We start from the raw sequence: 14,340 nt of genomic DNA, 5'->3' as shown, positions 1-14,340 counted from the left end.
TCAGACGTGTTTACCACTAATTTTTATCTAGACAGAAAGATTAATTTTATGTATCATCATTGGGGATGTACAATGTACATCAATTTATCGTTCATTGTCTTATATATCCCTGAAATGAAACACTTATTTCGATTGTATATCCGAAGCAAAGATTTATTTGTTATAGTTGTTTCTCACTTTTAAGGGTCAGTAGGCCTTACAATGTAACTAAGATACGTACACGAATTTTCATCATGCGGGGGGTGTGGGGAATCATGTAGGTAAAATTGCTTGCGATGCATTCCTCAGTTTTAGTATCAAAGCTACTCTACAATTTGAAATGTTCGTCTGTCTGAAAAGTTTTGGGGGAAACGTAATTTTCTCGGCTCCTATAAAAGAAAGAAAGCTGAAACTGGTTGTCAACTTCTCATCAATATCGAGCATAATTAAGTCTAAAACTGACGGACTGCTTTTCGGCAGCTTCATAGCCGCTTTTTCTTTTTAAAACAGATTTTCTCGGCTACCAAAAAAGATACATGGCTAAAAATTCTTGCCAATATTCCTTTTATTATGCACCATAATTAGGTATAAAAAATATATGGCAGTCCAACTGCTTTAAAGCAGCTTATTAGCTGCTTTCCTTTTTACAACTTTCAAAGACAAAAATCTTATTTTTTAAGGTTTCGTGATTTAAAGTGTTTGCATATTCTCTCTCTTTCTTTTCTGATCTATAAATCACTTTGTCCGTTTGTCTATTTTTATAATAGATTTTGTGCTCCGCTACTTATGGATGTTATCATCTTTGTTTTAGCTCTTCATGATTTGTAGTAAAAAGTTCATTAGACTTAAATGCCAATTTCAGAATTGGCTCAAAATAGTATCTTTTTCTCTGCTGGACGCCGAGAAAAAGCAAAGTTTTGGTGTATGTAAACAATTTTTATTTAATTCCGAACATACCACGACTGCCCGAAATGAAGCCCAGATTCAAAGTCAGGCGCACCATGGTATAAATGGCAGCACTAATTAATCATTTATCCAAGATTAATTAATAATTTGATTTGAACATTTTTCATCACCCCTTCTTGAAACATTTTTTTTTGGTTAAAATTTCTTAAAAACCAAAAAAACATAAAAGTATACAATTAGGAATTACAAAAAAAATAATACTATATTTATGATTATGGCAGCTAGACTGTCTTTTAACAATTTAAGATAGACACCTAGCGGAATTATTTTAAACTATATAATATACAAATTCGGTATTAAGAATAAAATATTTTAAAGTTTAGCAGATATATATTTTTTAACCCTTACAGATCGGGCCCCAATTCCCACCTTAATAGATCGGGGGGGGGGCTCAAAGAGCCCCCCCCCTCTATCTCGGCTCCTGGTACAGATAAAGACGTAATTTTTTTTTCTGGTGGTTCATGTGTATTTTTAGAGAAAATTACTTTTTCTAGTCATAGCAGTCAGACCGCTCCTTAGCCGCTTTTTAGCAGCCAGCCGCTAAATTAAAAACAGCTGTAGAGCGGCCAATTTTGCAGCTATGATGACCAAATTTTAGGACGAACTTTTATTTTTCATAACAAAAAAATTACTTTTTCTGATCATAGCCGAAAAACGGCAAATAACGGAAACCGCCATTTTCGGCGGTTACGGCGGTAAAACGGCGATTGGCGGCACAAATTAATATTTTTATCTGTTCATTATTGCTCAAGGATTTACCAAAAAAAAATATAGGTCTCTAGCTGTAATAGAAGCCACGATATTCATGATATATTACTGTAGTAAAAGCCGGACAAAAATCGGTCATAAAGTCGGTCAGGGAGCGGTCAAACGGTCATAACACCACTTTTCTCAGATGGTCATTGATATCTAAGTATTCACCAAAAAAATTTTAGGTTTCTACCTTATACACAAAAGTCATAATGTAGAAATTAAGATTTATTAAGAATTTTTTCTAATTTTTTTTGCTACCCAACCGACTTTGACCGGACACCACGACCGACACAGACCAGATATCCTAATAAAATCAACTCTTGCCGACGTATAATTACTAAACTTAAAAAGTCATGAAGTTACAGCTCTCCATCTTACCTACAAAAAAAATGAGATTGAAAAAACTAGAGGGGGGGGCTCTTTGAGCCCCCCCCCCGATCTGTAAGGGTTAAGAATCAGACTAAAAAATCAAATTAATAACAACAAAAAAAAGATCACAGTTTACATTTCATTTCTTGACGTTTTCCCTCAAAGTGTGTTGTCGAGCACTGATCCCCTTATTCCATTATTTTTAAAATAAATTGATAAATAATCAGGTCAGGTTAGGTTATGTTATATTAGGTACTGGGTATCCCCGCAGGTGTAAGCCCACAGGGTTAAGACCCACCGCACGGGTTGGGCATAGGTAAAAAATATTTTCAATTTATTTAAAAAATAAGAAAGAGGGGGTTTCAGTGCTCGATGTCCATTTTATGGGAAAGCACACATTTCTTTTCATAGATATAGTCTGTTAGAAAGACTACCGAGGTGATGAGGTACAATATTTCTATTTAGTTTTGATTTAGTAAATTTATTATTTTGTTAAAGTCTTGGATTGTTTTAGGCTATTTTCTAACCCTAGACCCCCAAATACAATTACAGAGCCCCTAGATGCTAGGGGCACAGGTGCTAGTTTATAATAAGTAAAAAGAATGATATCTGTACGTCTGTCTTTTTGTGTAATTGTCCATCTATAGCTAATTAATTAATTACAGGACAAAGCCCCTAGAAGCTAGGGATGTAGCCACTATCTATTTATAATACAACTAGGATTGAAGGATGTCTGTATGTCTGTCCGTCCGGATGAATTTTAAGATCCTGGTAACTACAATACATGAAATATAACATGCAAGATTTAGATTATTTTTGGTTCCCAATTCTAGAAATATAGATAGAGGGAAGGGGCAAAATTATCCAGAGAGAGAGAGGGGACAATGGGCTCTTTATTAAACTAGTCCCCAAAGTTTTAAAATAACGTTTCCTTATTCATTGGCTAACAACTTTGGGGACTTTAATTAGATTTTGATTGGTTTGTTTTATTAAGTTGAGTATCCAAACGTTTCAGCCACTAACTGTATTCTACAGAAAGGGTAGATTCGTGTAAAATCATTGGGAATGTACATCAATTTATCAGCCACAGTCTTATCCCTTAGATCCCTGAAAATCGCCATATCCAGATTTAGCACTTTGAATACTGAGCCCCTAGATTCTGGAGACCTTTAATATAAAGTACAACGTTGTTTCGTCTGAAGGTATTTGAAAATATTGGTTTTGCTTTTCAGGGAAGATTTAAAATGTATTGGGATGGGAGAAGCAACTAGAAGAATTATTACTAATTACTTTTTACTAAATACTATCGGCTGTGCCTTATTCTAAGGGATATGGAAGGGAACCGTAATTAGATTTTTTATATAAATGAAATAGCCTAAAACCATTCCAGGACCTATAAGAAGCTTCAATGTAAAGGAGAACCATATCGGTTCAACGATTAGCGAGATTCTTCGCTACTGACAATAAAAGCTTGCTTTTTTTATAATAGGATAACAATTATAGAATCTTAGAAAAGGTTGCGTGATATGATTCAAACAAATTGTAACTTCGTTTTTTAATTTAAGATTGATGGCAAAGAGAAAACTAGAAATCTCAATTTCAATATTGTAATATTTAAAGTAAAAGAATAGAGGGGCACAAGCTATATGTAACTCCAACCAACGGGTTGGGGTCCAATACCGACTTTTAAAATCAGATTATTTTAATATTATTCAATAGCGTCAATGATATAAATTCAGCCAAGTCGCTACAAAGGAGCAGAAAGCAATTTGCTAGCAGTCGAAAAAGGCCCCCACCAGTAGGGCCAAATAGTTGTCTGGGTAATTCATCTATAATTATATATTAATTATTGAAATTGCTACACTCTCTTTTTCATTGACAAAGCCCTGGTGGCCCTTATTTGTTGCTCGTCCATAGCTGCATTCAGAATATCATTATTATTCATGGTCATCAATCTAAATACAAGACAATTAAATCTATCTATCTATCTGTTTGTTTGTCTGTCTGTCTATCTGACTGTCTGTTTGTCTCTCTATCTTTCTATCTATCTATCTATCTAACTATCTATCTATATCTATCTAACTATCTATCTATCTATCTAACTATCTATCTATCTATCTATCTATCTATCTATCTATCTAACTATCTATCTATCTATCTAACTATCTATCTATCTATCTAACTATCTATCTATCTATCTATCTATCTATCTATCTATCTATATATCTATCTATCTATCTATCTATCTATCTATCTATCTACCTGCAGTGGTGATGACCAGATGATAAAACATAATGCATAAATTGTAAATTGGCATCTGTATAGTTTAATGGCACAGCTTTAATTCCACATTCCTCCTAAATTATGCCAATGGATATAGGATATACGTGGATATATTGACAGGAGGAAATTTATCGTCAATCTAGCTTGCTAATAAGATATCATATTGGTCAGTTTGTTAATCCAGTAGAAGTCAAGGGGGTGTAGGAAAAGGGAGTATTGTTATTTTAGCCTGCTGCGAGTATTACTTTATTAGAGTAAATGAAAATCTAGTGCAACATCCAAGTAAAAATATATCTATTATTATTATGACAATTTTAGTAACAAAGCTCTTTATAAATGTTTCTGTCTGTAATTCCCTTCAAATTTCTTCATTTTTTTCCTTATCCTTAAGTTCCCATTTTTTTAAAGGCAGACATACGGACATCCTATTACTTTGAAATAAAAATACATTACCTTAATTTGTAAATTATTTTGTTCATGTTTTAGCATTTTTTCCTTCATTTTTTCTTTCCCAAAAGTTTTCAGTTTTTTGAGAAATTTTTGTTTGAAATGTTGATATAATTTTATGTCTGCAGCTAGGAACTCTTCTGGTACATAAAAAAAAACTTTTATATTTTTTAATATATTTTTTACTTTTGATTTTGAAAAAAATAAGGTTATCATTTATCGATGGTTCTTATTCATTAAAAATAGAGTAGTGCAAGAGGGCGGTGAATTAAGGGGGTTTAGTACACTTCTCTGGTAAAATTAAAAGGGTTTGATATATCCCCCTAAATGTCTCCTCCTCTTGACAAGGATCTACATCCCCTAGTACACCCCTCTAAAATAATCCCCCCCCCCCTTAAGGGAAGTGTGCCTTTTTTGAGTTTTTTTTACTTTTAAGAATGTGAATCATATAGAGAGGTAAAAAATTTAAGAAAGTTAGATTGGATAACCCCCCCCCCCCCCCCCCGGAAATTATAATAACACCCCTGTTGTGGTCTATAATACAACCCTCCGAAGTTTTTGTTTAAGAGTGGGAGTCAGCTTTCTTCTTATCATATATCCCTCGGGGCTTACAAAATTTTCATTTTGATGGTCATAGAAAATTGTCTACAATACAATATAAAATTTAGCCCAGCCATATATGACGGATACGAAGAAAGTTAGTAACGGACCTATATTTTAAGACATTTTGAAACTGCTATAGTATATAAATGTGTTATTACCTAAAAACAGAGTTGTATTTTGTGATAGTTTTGACTTTACGCTTGGATCAATCTGGTTTATTGGCAAGCTCACCATATCGCTGAAATAAGTTTTAAATCATTAATAAACTTGAGAAGGGTTATGTGAAGACCCAAAAGACAACCAAGCCTTCGATTGACCGGCCCTTGCCATGAAATCCTTCCTGTGCAAGAATTGCAATTCTTTACTCCTTTTTTGCTTTCTGGCATAAGAGCAGTATTTACTTATTTTACATTCCTAAGTTTGACATGATGTGGTCAGGACTCAAACCCACATGTTATAAGCCCTTAGAGGTACTTGCAGTGCTGGGATGTCAAAATTTGACTCCCCCCCCCCCCTTCCCATTTTTTATTTTGGTTTTAAAAAGAACAGTCGGGGGAAGAGGACCCTCCCCAAATCTTCCCAGGAACTATGAAAAGCTACATTGAAAAGGAAAACCATATCAGTTCAACAGTTAGCGAGATCCTTCGGTACAGACACAGAGAGATCCTGATACTAATGTACACCCCCCCCCCCTTCAGTTGTTTATGGTTGTAATCAGCTATTATTTAAGTTTCCCATAATCAGCTGTTAATTAAGATTCCTATAATCAGCTGTTATTTAAGTTTCCCATAATCAGTTGTTATTTAAGTTTCCCATAATCATCTGATATTTAAGTTTCTCATAATCAGCTGTTATCTAAGTTTCTCTTACCTGTCATCCCAACAAAGGAGCTCCTGGAGTAGCACCAAAGATTCTGGAAACCTATATATAAACAAGGATGACAACATCCATAGAAGTGAAGATCTACAATCAGAAAGAAGGACAACCTAATAAGAAACTTGTAGAGTGTAAGAACTTAATAAGCAGGTCATTAATTTCGTAAGTCTAAAAAAATGTACATACAATTGTTGCAAAAATAAAGTATGTCTTTTTTATGTGAAGGTAGAAAACATGTTAGAAACAATTTAAAAGAAGTTGTATCAACTTTTTTGCTTTTTATTTAAGATAGCTAGCCGGTTCTTTCAGTAAGTAGTAGATGTAAAATTTTTCATAGAATTCAGATATGCAATCGGTTTTTTTGTAGACCTCTTATTTTTTAAGTAATTTAAGTTTTTAAAAAAAATAATTAAGTCGGTTTTAAGGTACTAAAACGCAACAAAATAAAAGAAGAAAATAGCCAGTATGAACAAAAATAGTAAGATCTTTAATTTGACACCTTACTTTTAAAATTCTGTTGAGTAATTGTTGAAAAAATCTATTTTTTTAACCTCGGTTTAATCAAAACATTAAACCTAAATATTTTCTCATACAGACATAAAAAATATGGGTTCATATATACCATTAGAATGAGAAAAATAATATGAATCCATTCTAAGCGAAATTGAAAAAGTTTAAAAAAATTGTAATAAAAAATAGAAAAAATAAAAAGTTTATTTTAAGAATTGTAACTACTAAACTAGCCAATCACAAATCGCAAAAATTGACGAATCGGGAAGCTTAATCTATAAAATTAACCTATAGAATTGCCAGAAAAAAAGGAGAATGTTCATACAATATATACAATAGATACTACAATAAATATTGTGATATTAAAGAACATGTAAAGAATGAAAAATTATGAACAAATATGCATCAGTCTGTTTATAAACTTCAAAACAATGCAGTTAAAAATACATTATTGTTTCTTGTGTTTAAAAAATATCTGCTACATTGCATTGTCTTTTGTTTAGGTTTTGTTCAGGTTTGGTTCAAGCTAACCCTTTAAAGCCGAAAATTATGATTCTTAAAATAAACTTATTTTTTTTATAATAGTTTTATAAAACTTTTTCAATTTTGCTTAGAATAGATTCGTAATATTTTTCTGATTCTAAAGGTATATATGAACCCATGTTTTTTATGTCTGTTTGAGAAAATATTTAGGTCTAAAGTTTTTATTAAACCGAGTTTAATAAAATAGATTTTTTCAATAATTACTCAACAGAATTTTAAAAGTAAGGTGTCAAATTAAAGATCTTACTATTTTTGTTCATACTGGCCATTTTCTTCTTTTATTTTGTTGCGTTTTAGTACCTTAAAACCGACTTAATTATTTTTTTTAAAAACTTAAATTACTTAAAAAATAAGAGGTCTACAAAAAAACCGATTGCATATCTGAATTCTATGAAAAATTTTACATCTACTACTTACTGAAAGAACCGGCTAGCTATCTTAAATAAAAAGCAAAAAAGTTGATACAACTTCTTTACTATTTTTATTTTAATAATCCTGAAAAATTGTCTCTAATACGATGCTATTCACGATTTTTTAGTATGACTAGGAACCCGTTCTAATCCAGCCATACTGGAAAATGCAATACCTCTCCATGATCAGGACAAGATCAAAGTTATCATCAATCTCTTTAATTTTTTCCTCAACAGCTGTAGCATTTTTAATTTGTTGATGTTCCAAACCAAGATCATACAACATTCTATTGTTCCGCATATAAGCTACTACTTCAGCAATGTACTAAAAAAAATATTTAATATAGGTTTTTTTTAATTAACTTTTCAGAAACGAAGCTTTTCTATTATTAGGGTTAGTCCGTCCCTCCGTAACGGTTAGCTCATTCCTTAATTATATTTAGACATGTTAAAATTGTCCAATGATTTCAAACTTTGTATGGTGATTTCTATAACAGTTAAATACTATTTAAGTAGCGTAGCAACTCTGAAATCGGATTCAGAAAGTCCGTACAGGCTGATTTTTTACTTTATTGACATTTTTTTGTATGTTATAATTATCCTATTTTTCTGTCTTTTTAATAATTTTAAGTTTTATGTTCATTTGTTCTACGGTCTGATTTCAGAGCTACGCTTTTATGGATGTTTAATACATGTTTTGATGTTTTTTCATGAAAATCACTGAAAAAAAAATAATTTGAATGGTTTTGGGTAAAAAAATTAAATGCTTACTTTTTTTCAAAACTAAAGATGTTTTTTTAATATTTTACATGATTTGATGAAATAAAAATTTGTTTTTATCCAAAATTAATTTTGAAATGAAGAAAAAAAACTTCCAACGATAAAACAAAATCTTCCAATTAAAGAATATCATAGTGCGATTTTTTCAGGGATCTAAAGGGATAAGACATAGGCCAATGATGATACACAAATTACCCCTTCTCTAGATTAAAATTAGTCTTTGAAACGTTTAAACACTCAAATTAATGAATCAACCAATCAAAAGTTATTAAGCCAAAGAAAAAGATAACGTTAATATAAAACTATTGAAATAAACAGTTCAATGTCCCATATCTGTCTCTCTGGTTTTACTTAAGAGTTGCCCCTAGTAATCCCCTTAGTACGTTTTAGCCTAGTACATTATTCCCCTTAGTACATTTTAGCCTAGTACATTATTCCCCTTAGTATGTTTTAGCCTAGTACATTATTCTCCCTAGTACTTTTAGCCTAGTACATTATTCCCCCTAGTAGTTTTAGCCTAGTACATTATTCCCCCTAGTAGTTTTAGCCTAGTACATTATTCCCCCTAGTAGTTTTAGCCTAGTACATTATTCCCCCTAGTAGTTTTAGCCTAGTACATTATTCCCCCTAGTAGTTTTAGCCTAGTACATTATTCCCCCTAGTAGTTTTAGCCTAGTACATTATTCCCCTTAGTACGTTTTAGCCTAGTGCATTATTCCCCCAAATACGTTTGTGGGGTGTACCCACCATACTGTGGACATAAGATATAGGAAAGTGCTGAAATATCCTACGCAATGCAAAAATAAACAGGATGACAAAGCATATTTAGATTTTGTTATGTACAATGTATTACTATAAACTATCTACTATTACTATTAAATCTATCTATCCTTATATAATAATAACAGGATGTCTGTGTGTCTATCTGTGTGTACTGAAGGATATCGCTAACCGCTGATATGGTTCTCCTTTACAATGTAGCCTCTCAAAAGGTTTACAACCATTTAAGTGGAGGGTACAACTTCCCTACCCAGAAAAATCACCCCTAGAATAAAATATATATATTTTAATAGAACTAGAGACTAGCTTTCTGCAGATAACAAAAATTAAAAATTAAAAGTTTGAAATCAGTTTTGTTAGCACGAGGGGCTAAGGGCCTGGGCTAACAAAACTAGCATTAATTATTTGATACTCCTGGAAAATTTTCAGTAATACGCTGCTATAGATAATTTTTTAGTATGGCTGTGAACCGGTTCTTATCCAGCGGATATTAATCAGTTTCGAAGCCGTACTGAAATACCTCATCTTGTTCTTGTTTCATCAATTTCTGAAGCAAATCTTCCAGAGACATAATCTTGTTAGGCACATGTTTGTCATACAAAGAGATGACCGCTTCTACAGGATGCCGCATCATCGTGAAGTAAACAGTCTCCTCTCCAAGCAATCCAGATATTTCTTTCTAAACAAGGATGACAACATTCATAAAAACAAAGCTCTGAAATGGCAAGACAAACGATGTTAATATGTGTCAAACTGAATAAGCAGAACAAAGCAAAATTGTAAGTAAATTTGTTGCAAAACTGCGTAAATGCAAGATGATATTCAATTACATACTTTAAAATAGGGATGATTTGCTTATAAATAATATTGTATTTTGTTGTCTAAGGAATCAGTATTTCAAAAATCAGATTGATAGGATAATTATTTCAAATAAAATTGTAAAAAAAATATAAAAATATTTTAAATGAACAGACATTCTGGTAACGATTCTAGAGTTGCTGCTCTTTCTAAATTATACATAAAAACTACATGAATCACCATGCCAAGTTTGACATTGATGGGAAAATTCTAACATGCCTAAATTATCGATAAGAGCTATACGTTTCTGATGGAATAACCAAATTTAGATGAATAGGATAATTATATCACATAAAAGGTTAAAAAGGTTAAAAAGGTTAAAAAGCAACATGCTTCAAATGTACGTACATACTTTCTGGTAACGATTATAGAGTTGTTTAGCTTGCCAATTCTAACATTCCTAAATTATCTTAAGGAGCTATTAATTTTTTGCAAGTCACTTTATTATTATTTTAAACCATAAACTTTCTATTTAAACTTACATTCATGCATTTTCAAGATTGTTACATGTTAATGGATAAATGTAAAAATAATATGCTAAATACTGGATGCTGAGAACATGTAAGAAAAATAAATTTTGATACTAGTATCCACAAAATTTTAAAAATGAAACCAAAACATATAAAGATATAAAGAGATATATGAAAAATAAGTCAGATGTCAGATGTCCTTTTATCTACAGATATCAAATTTAATTTTAAAATCCTTATCAACAAAAATTTTGACCAAAAAAATGGAGGAAAATGTGCAAAAAATACAAAAGCAGCCAAAAATCTGCTAAAAAAAGGAGTCTGATTGCCATGGATGTTTTATAGTTAATTATGCTCCATAATGATAGGATTATCAACAAGAAGTTTCAGCCTTGTATCTTATGTAGCAGCCAAGAAATCACAGCATTGAGGGCTGACTCAGTGATGGACCAATGAACTGACATAGTGAAGTATATAGTAGCTTCACTACTAAAAATAAAATAATTATAATTGTACATACCTGATTCCATCTTGAGTGTACACAAAATATGTCATAGTCAACTCCAGCTTGTTCCCAGGCAGTTTCAGCAATCAACTGCCTATGAAATTATTTAATTTGTTTGTAACAATTACTATTACTGGTATAGTGACAGGACATATTTGAAATTATAAACTGCAGCAGATGGAAGCTCATTAGCTTTGGGAATCTATAAGGGAAAAGACAACAGCCGATAAATGATGTACATTCCAATGATGATACACATAATTACCCCTTCTGTAGATTAATATTTCTGGTTGAAATGTTTGAACACTCAACTTATTTCTCAACACAAACTACTCAGATGTAAGAATAATAAGAATTATTTTTCATGTTGTTAAGAAGACTGTCAGGCCTATTAATTGTTCTATCAATTTCAAACTTGGCATAATTAATCCTTTAACAGTTTACAATGTACAATTTAGTAAGTGCAGTAATTCTAAAATCAGTACTAAAGTCTCTATGTCCATTTTAAAAATAATGATTTTAAAAACTTTTGACAGCAATTTCTTTTTGACAAATGATATGATTATCCTGATAATTAGATTTATTGAAAATTAGTTCAAAGCACAATTAAGTACCATATTAAATACCAAGCATCTCTATAATCAAGTTTAACATGTCAATATGTCCCTATTTAAGTAAGTAATTTTGAGATAGACCCATACAAAATATTGGTTCAGGTTCCTTATTATTGTTTGTCAGACGATAAGTTTCGAGAAGCTTTAGTGGATGTTGACATTCTTGTTAAAATTACAAAATTTATGATTTGGCTGGATATCCGGCAAAAATCCCTGTTAACAAACAGTCACAAGCATTATTTCTTAAAAATTTGGTACTGTATAGCAACAAGTAAGTAACACATCATTCATCATTTATATTATAGACTAGAGTTGGCTCGATATAATTATCTCCCTATTGGCTAGTTTTCTATATGCATATCTATTTCTCAATAAATCTATTTTCCTCACCCGGCATTACTATCTAAAAGAAAGTAAATATTTAATAATTTAAATGATTTTTAAAAGATTTTTTTAAATTATATTTTTTTCTTTACATTACCATCACCAAAGGGTTAATGATGATGATTACAATTTTAGTTTAATATTTGAACACACAAAATGTCGGCACAATCGAATTCTTTTAAAACATAGTTTTCTTAAATTTATCATATTATAAATTTAAATTTTCTTTTTTATGATTAGAAATTAAATACATCAATATAAGGTAAATAGCAACATGAAATGAAAAAAATGAATTTATTTTTAATAAAGTAAAATAATGGGTCTTATCGTTCTGGGCAATGAGAGTTTATTATGGATTATTGGAGCACTATGAGTTTTAATCATATATTCCTTGGAAAACTTGAGCTCGTTTATAGACATTTATTTCCTATATAGATCTGACATGGATCTTGAAGCAATTAAGCAGGCCGTTTTGTACATGTTAAAAATTGGAAGATTTCATTAAATAAAAGTAATCGCAAATATACTTAGTAAATAAGTCAGATAAGTCAAATGGTAGTATCCGGTATTAGAAATCAGCCAGATATCCAGCATCCGGTTTCCGGCCAAATATGTATCCGGCCCAACCCTATTAAAAATACCCTTTTAGGGGTATACCTTAAGGGGCGTTTCTTCGTATTTTCACAGTAGCTTTTCTCCTATTTCTAACCCCTTATGGGAAGCACTAACCCTGCAGTGCCAATTGCCTAACTCTGTGGGACAATCACCTAACCCAATGTAACCTAATCTAACCTAAAATAACCATTTTGAAAATACGACGAATTGCCCCTTAAGGGGCGTTGGCACGAAAGGGACTACATCCCATTTTAGTTACCTTGTGAAAAGCTGATGTGGCTTGCCAAAGTCAGTTGTTGGGTATAGATCATCAGGTAGAACAACATTTAATTTGTTTGCCATGGCAAATCTGAGCAGGATATTCTGGATTGAGGAGCTGCCACACTAAACAAAATTTTAGGGATCTAACAGGATAAGACAATGGCCAATAAATTGATGTACAACTCAAATGATTATACACAAAATTATCAATTCTGTAGCTTTTATGTAGTGGTTGAAACGTTTGAACAATCAACTTAATGAGTCAACAAATAAAAAATCTCCAATCAAAAGTCCCCAAAGTTGTTAGCCAATGAATAAGAAATCGTTAATATGAAACTTTTGGGATTATTGGAATAAACAACCCAATGTCCCCTCCCTCCCTTACAAACATGCTTATCCAGCAAAATATGCATACATGGGGCGAGGGGCAAAGCCTAAAATATTTAATTTTATTTTTTTTTTTGGGGGGGGGGTAAAACCCCTCATTTCTTGGTGTGAAATGTATAAAATTGTAAAAACTTAAGTATAGGAATTTTAAAAAAACGTTCAATTGTTTTAAATATGTTGTTTGGTAAAACAATTTAAAAAGTTAGGATCATGGAAAGAAAACGAAGTTGCGGGTTCCTTCGTGTTTTCACAGTAGCTTTTCATAGGTTATTATAGGTTAGGTTAGGTTAGGTATTAAAGAAATGTTAAGGATTACCCCTCAGGGTTAGGAAATGGCCCCGCAGAAAAAAAACGAAATGAAGAAATTACCTTGTGTAGCTTAGCAAATCCAATTTTCTTTACTTTTTTACAGTGTTTTTGTTGACTAACTTGATTCTTTAACATATACTCTACATCATTATCAGGCATACTAAAATAAAATAATTATTTAAATTGGGGAAGAGAGAGGTGTAACCAACATACAAATTGATTTATTTTGAGATTTCACTGGCTTAGGGGGTGTCTCTTTAATATTTCATAAGACTGCCCAAAAAAAAACAGCTGAAATAAGGAATTTATTAGAACTATTAGATATAAGAAATCAATAATTCCATGGACTGTTTAGCAATAACTCTAAATAGTGGCTACGCCCCTAGAGACCTCTGGGTACTAGTTCTCTTGGAAGTGTGATGGTACCCTCCCTAAACACCTTCCCAAGACCTATGAGAGGCTACTTTGTAAAGGATAACTATTAACCATATCGGTCAAGGGGTTAGCGAGATCCTTGCAGTACAGACAGACACACAAACATCTTGTTATTTTTCTATAATGAATATAAATCTTAGTTTACCTGTTTGAATGTAAAGAATACATGTAGACACTAAGCACCAGGATTACAAGCAAAAAAT

General features: G+C 31.8%; 1 protein-coding gene across 1 annotated transcript; it reads right to left on the bottom strand.

Moving 5' to 3' along the window:
• Positions 1-3,846: 3,846 nt before the first annotated feature.
• On the bottom strand, positions 3,847-13,858 carry LOC145304045 (galactosylceramide sulfotransferase-like). The gene is made up of 10 exons (XM_080145805.1): positions 13,763-13,858; positions 13,005-13,129; positions 11,148-11,226; positions 9,820-9,978; positions 7,916-8,064; positions 6,271-6,321; positions 5,559-5,638; positions 4,804-4,937; positions 4,330-4,424; positions 3,847-4,022 (listed from the first exon to the last, which is right to left on the bottom strand). Exons 1-10 carry the CDS (start codon positions 13,835-13,837, stop codon positions 3,926-3,928), a joined length of 1,044 nt encoding a protein of 347 aa, XP_080001931.1. The 5' UTR covers positions 13,838-13,858; the 3' UTR covers positions 3,847-3,925.
• Positions 13,859-14,340: the final 482 nt, after the last annotated feature.

This window comes from Acartia tonsa, chromosome 13 (assembly GCF_053477335.1).
Source record: "Acartia tonsa isolate MP-2025a chromosome 13, ASM5347733v1, whole genome shotgun sequence".
Classification (NCBI taxonomy): domain Eukaryota; kingdom Metazoa; phylum Arthropoda; class Copepoda; order Calanoida; family Acartiidae; genus Acartia; species Acartia tonsa.
Note: the sequence above shows the minus strand (reverse complement) of the source record. Positions and strands in the feature narration are given on the sequence as shown.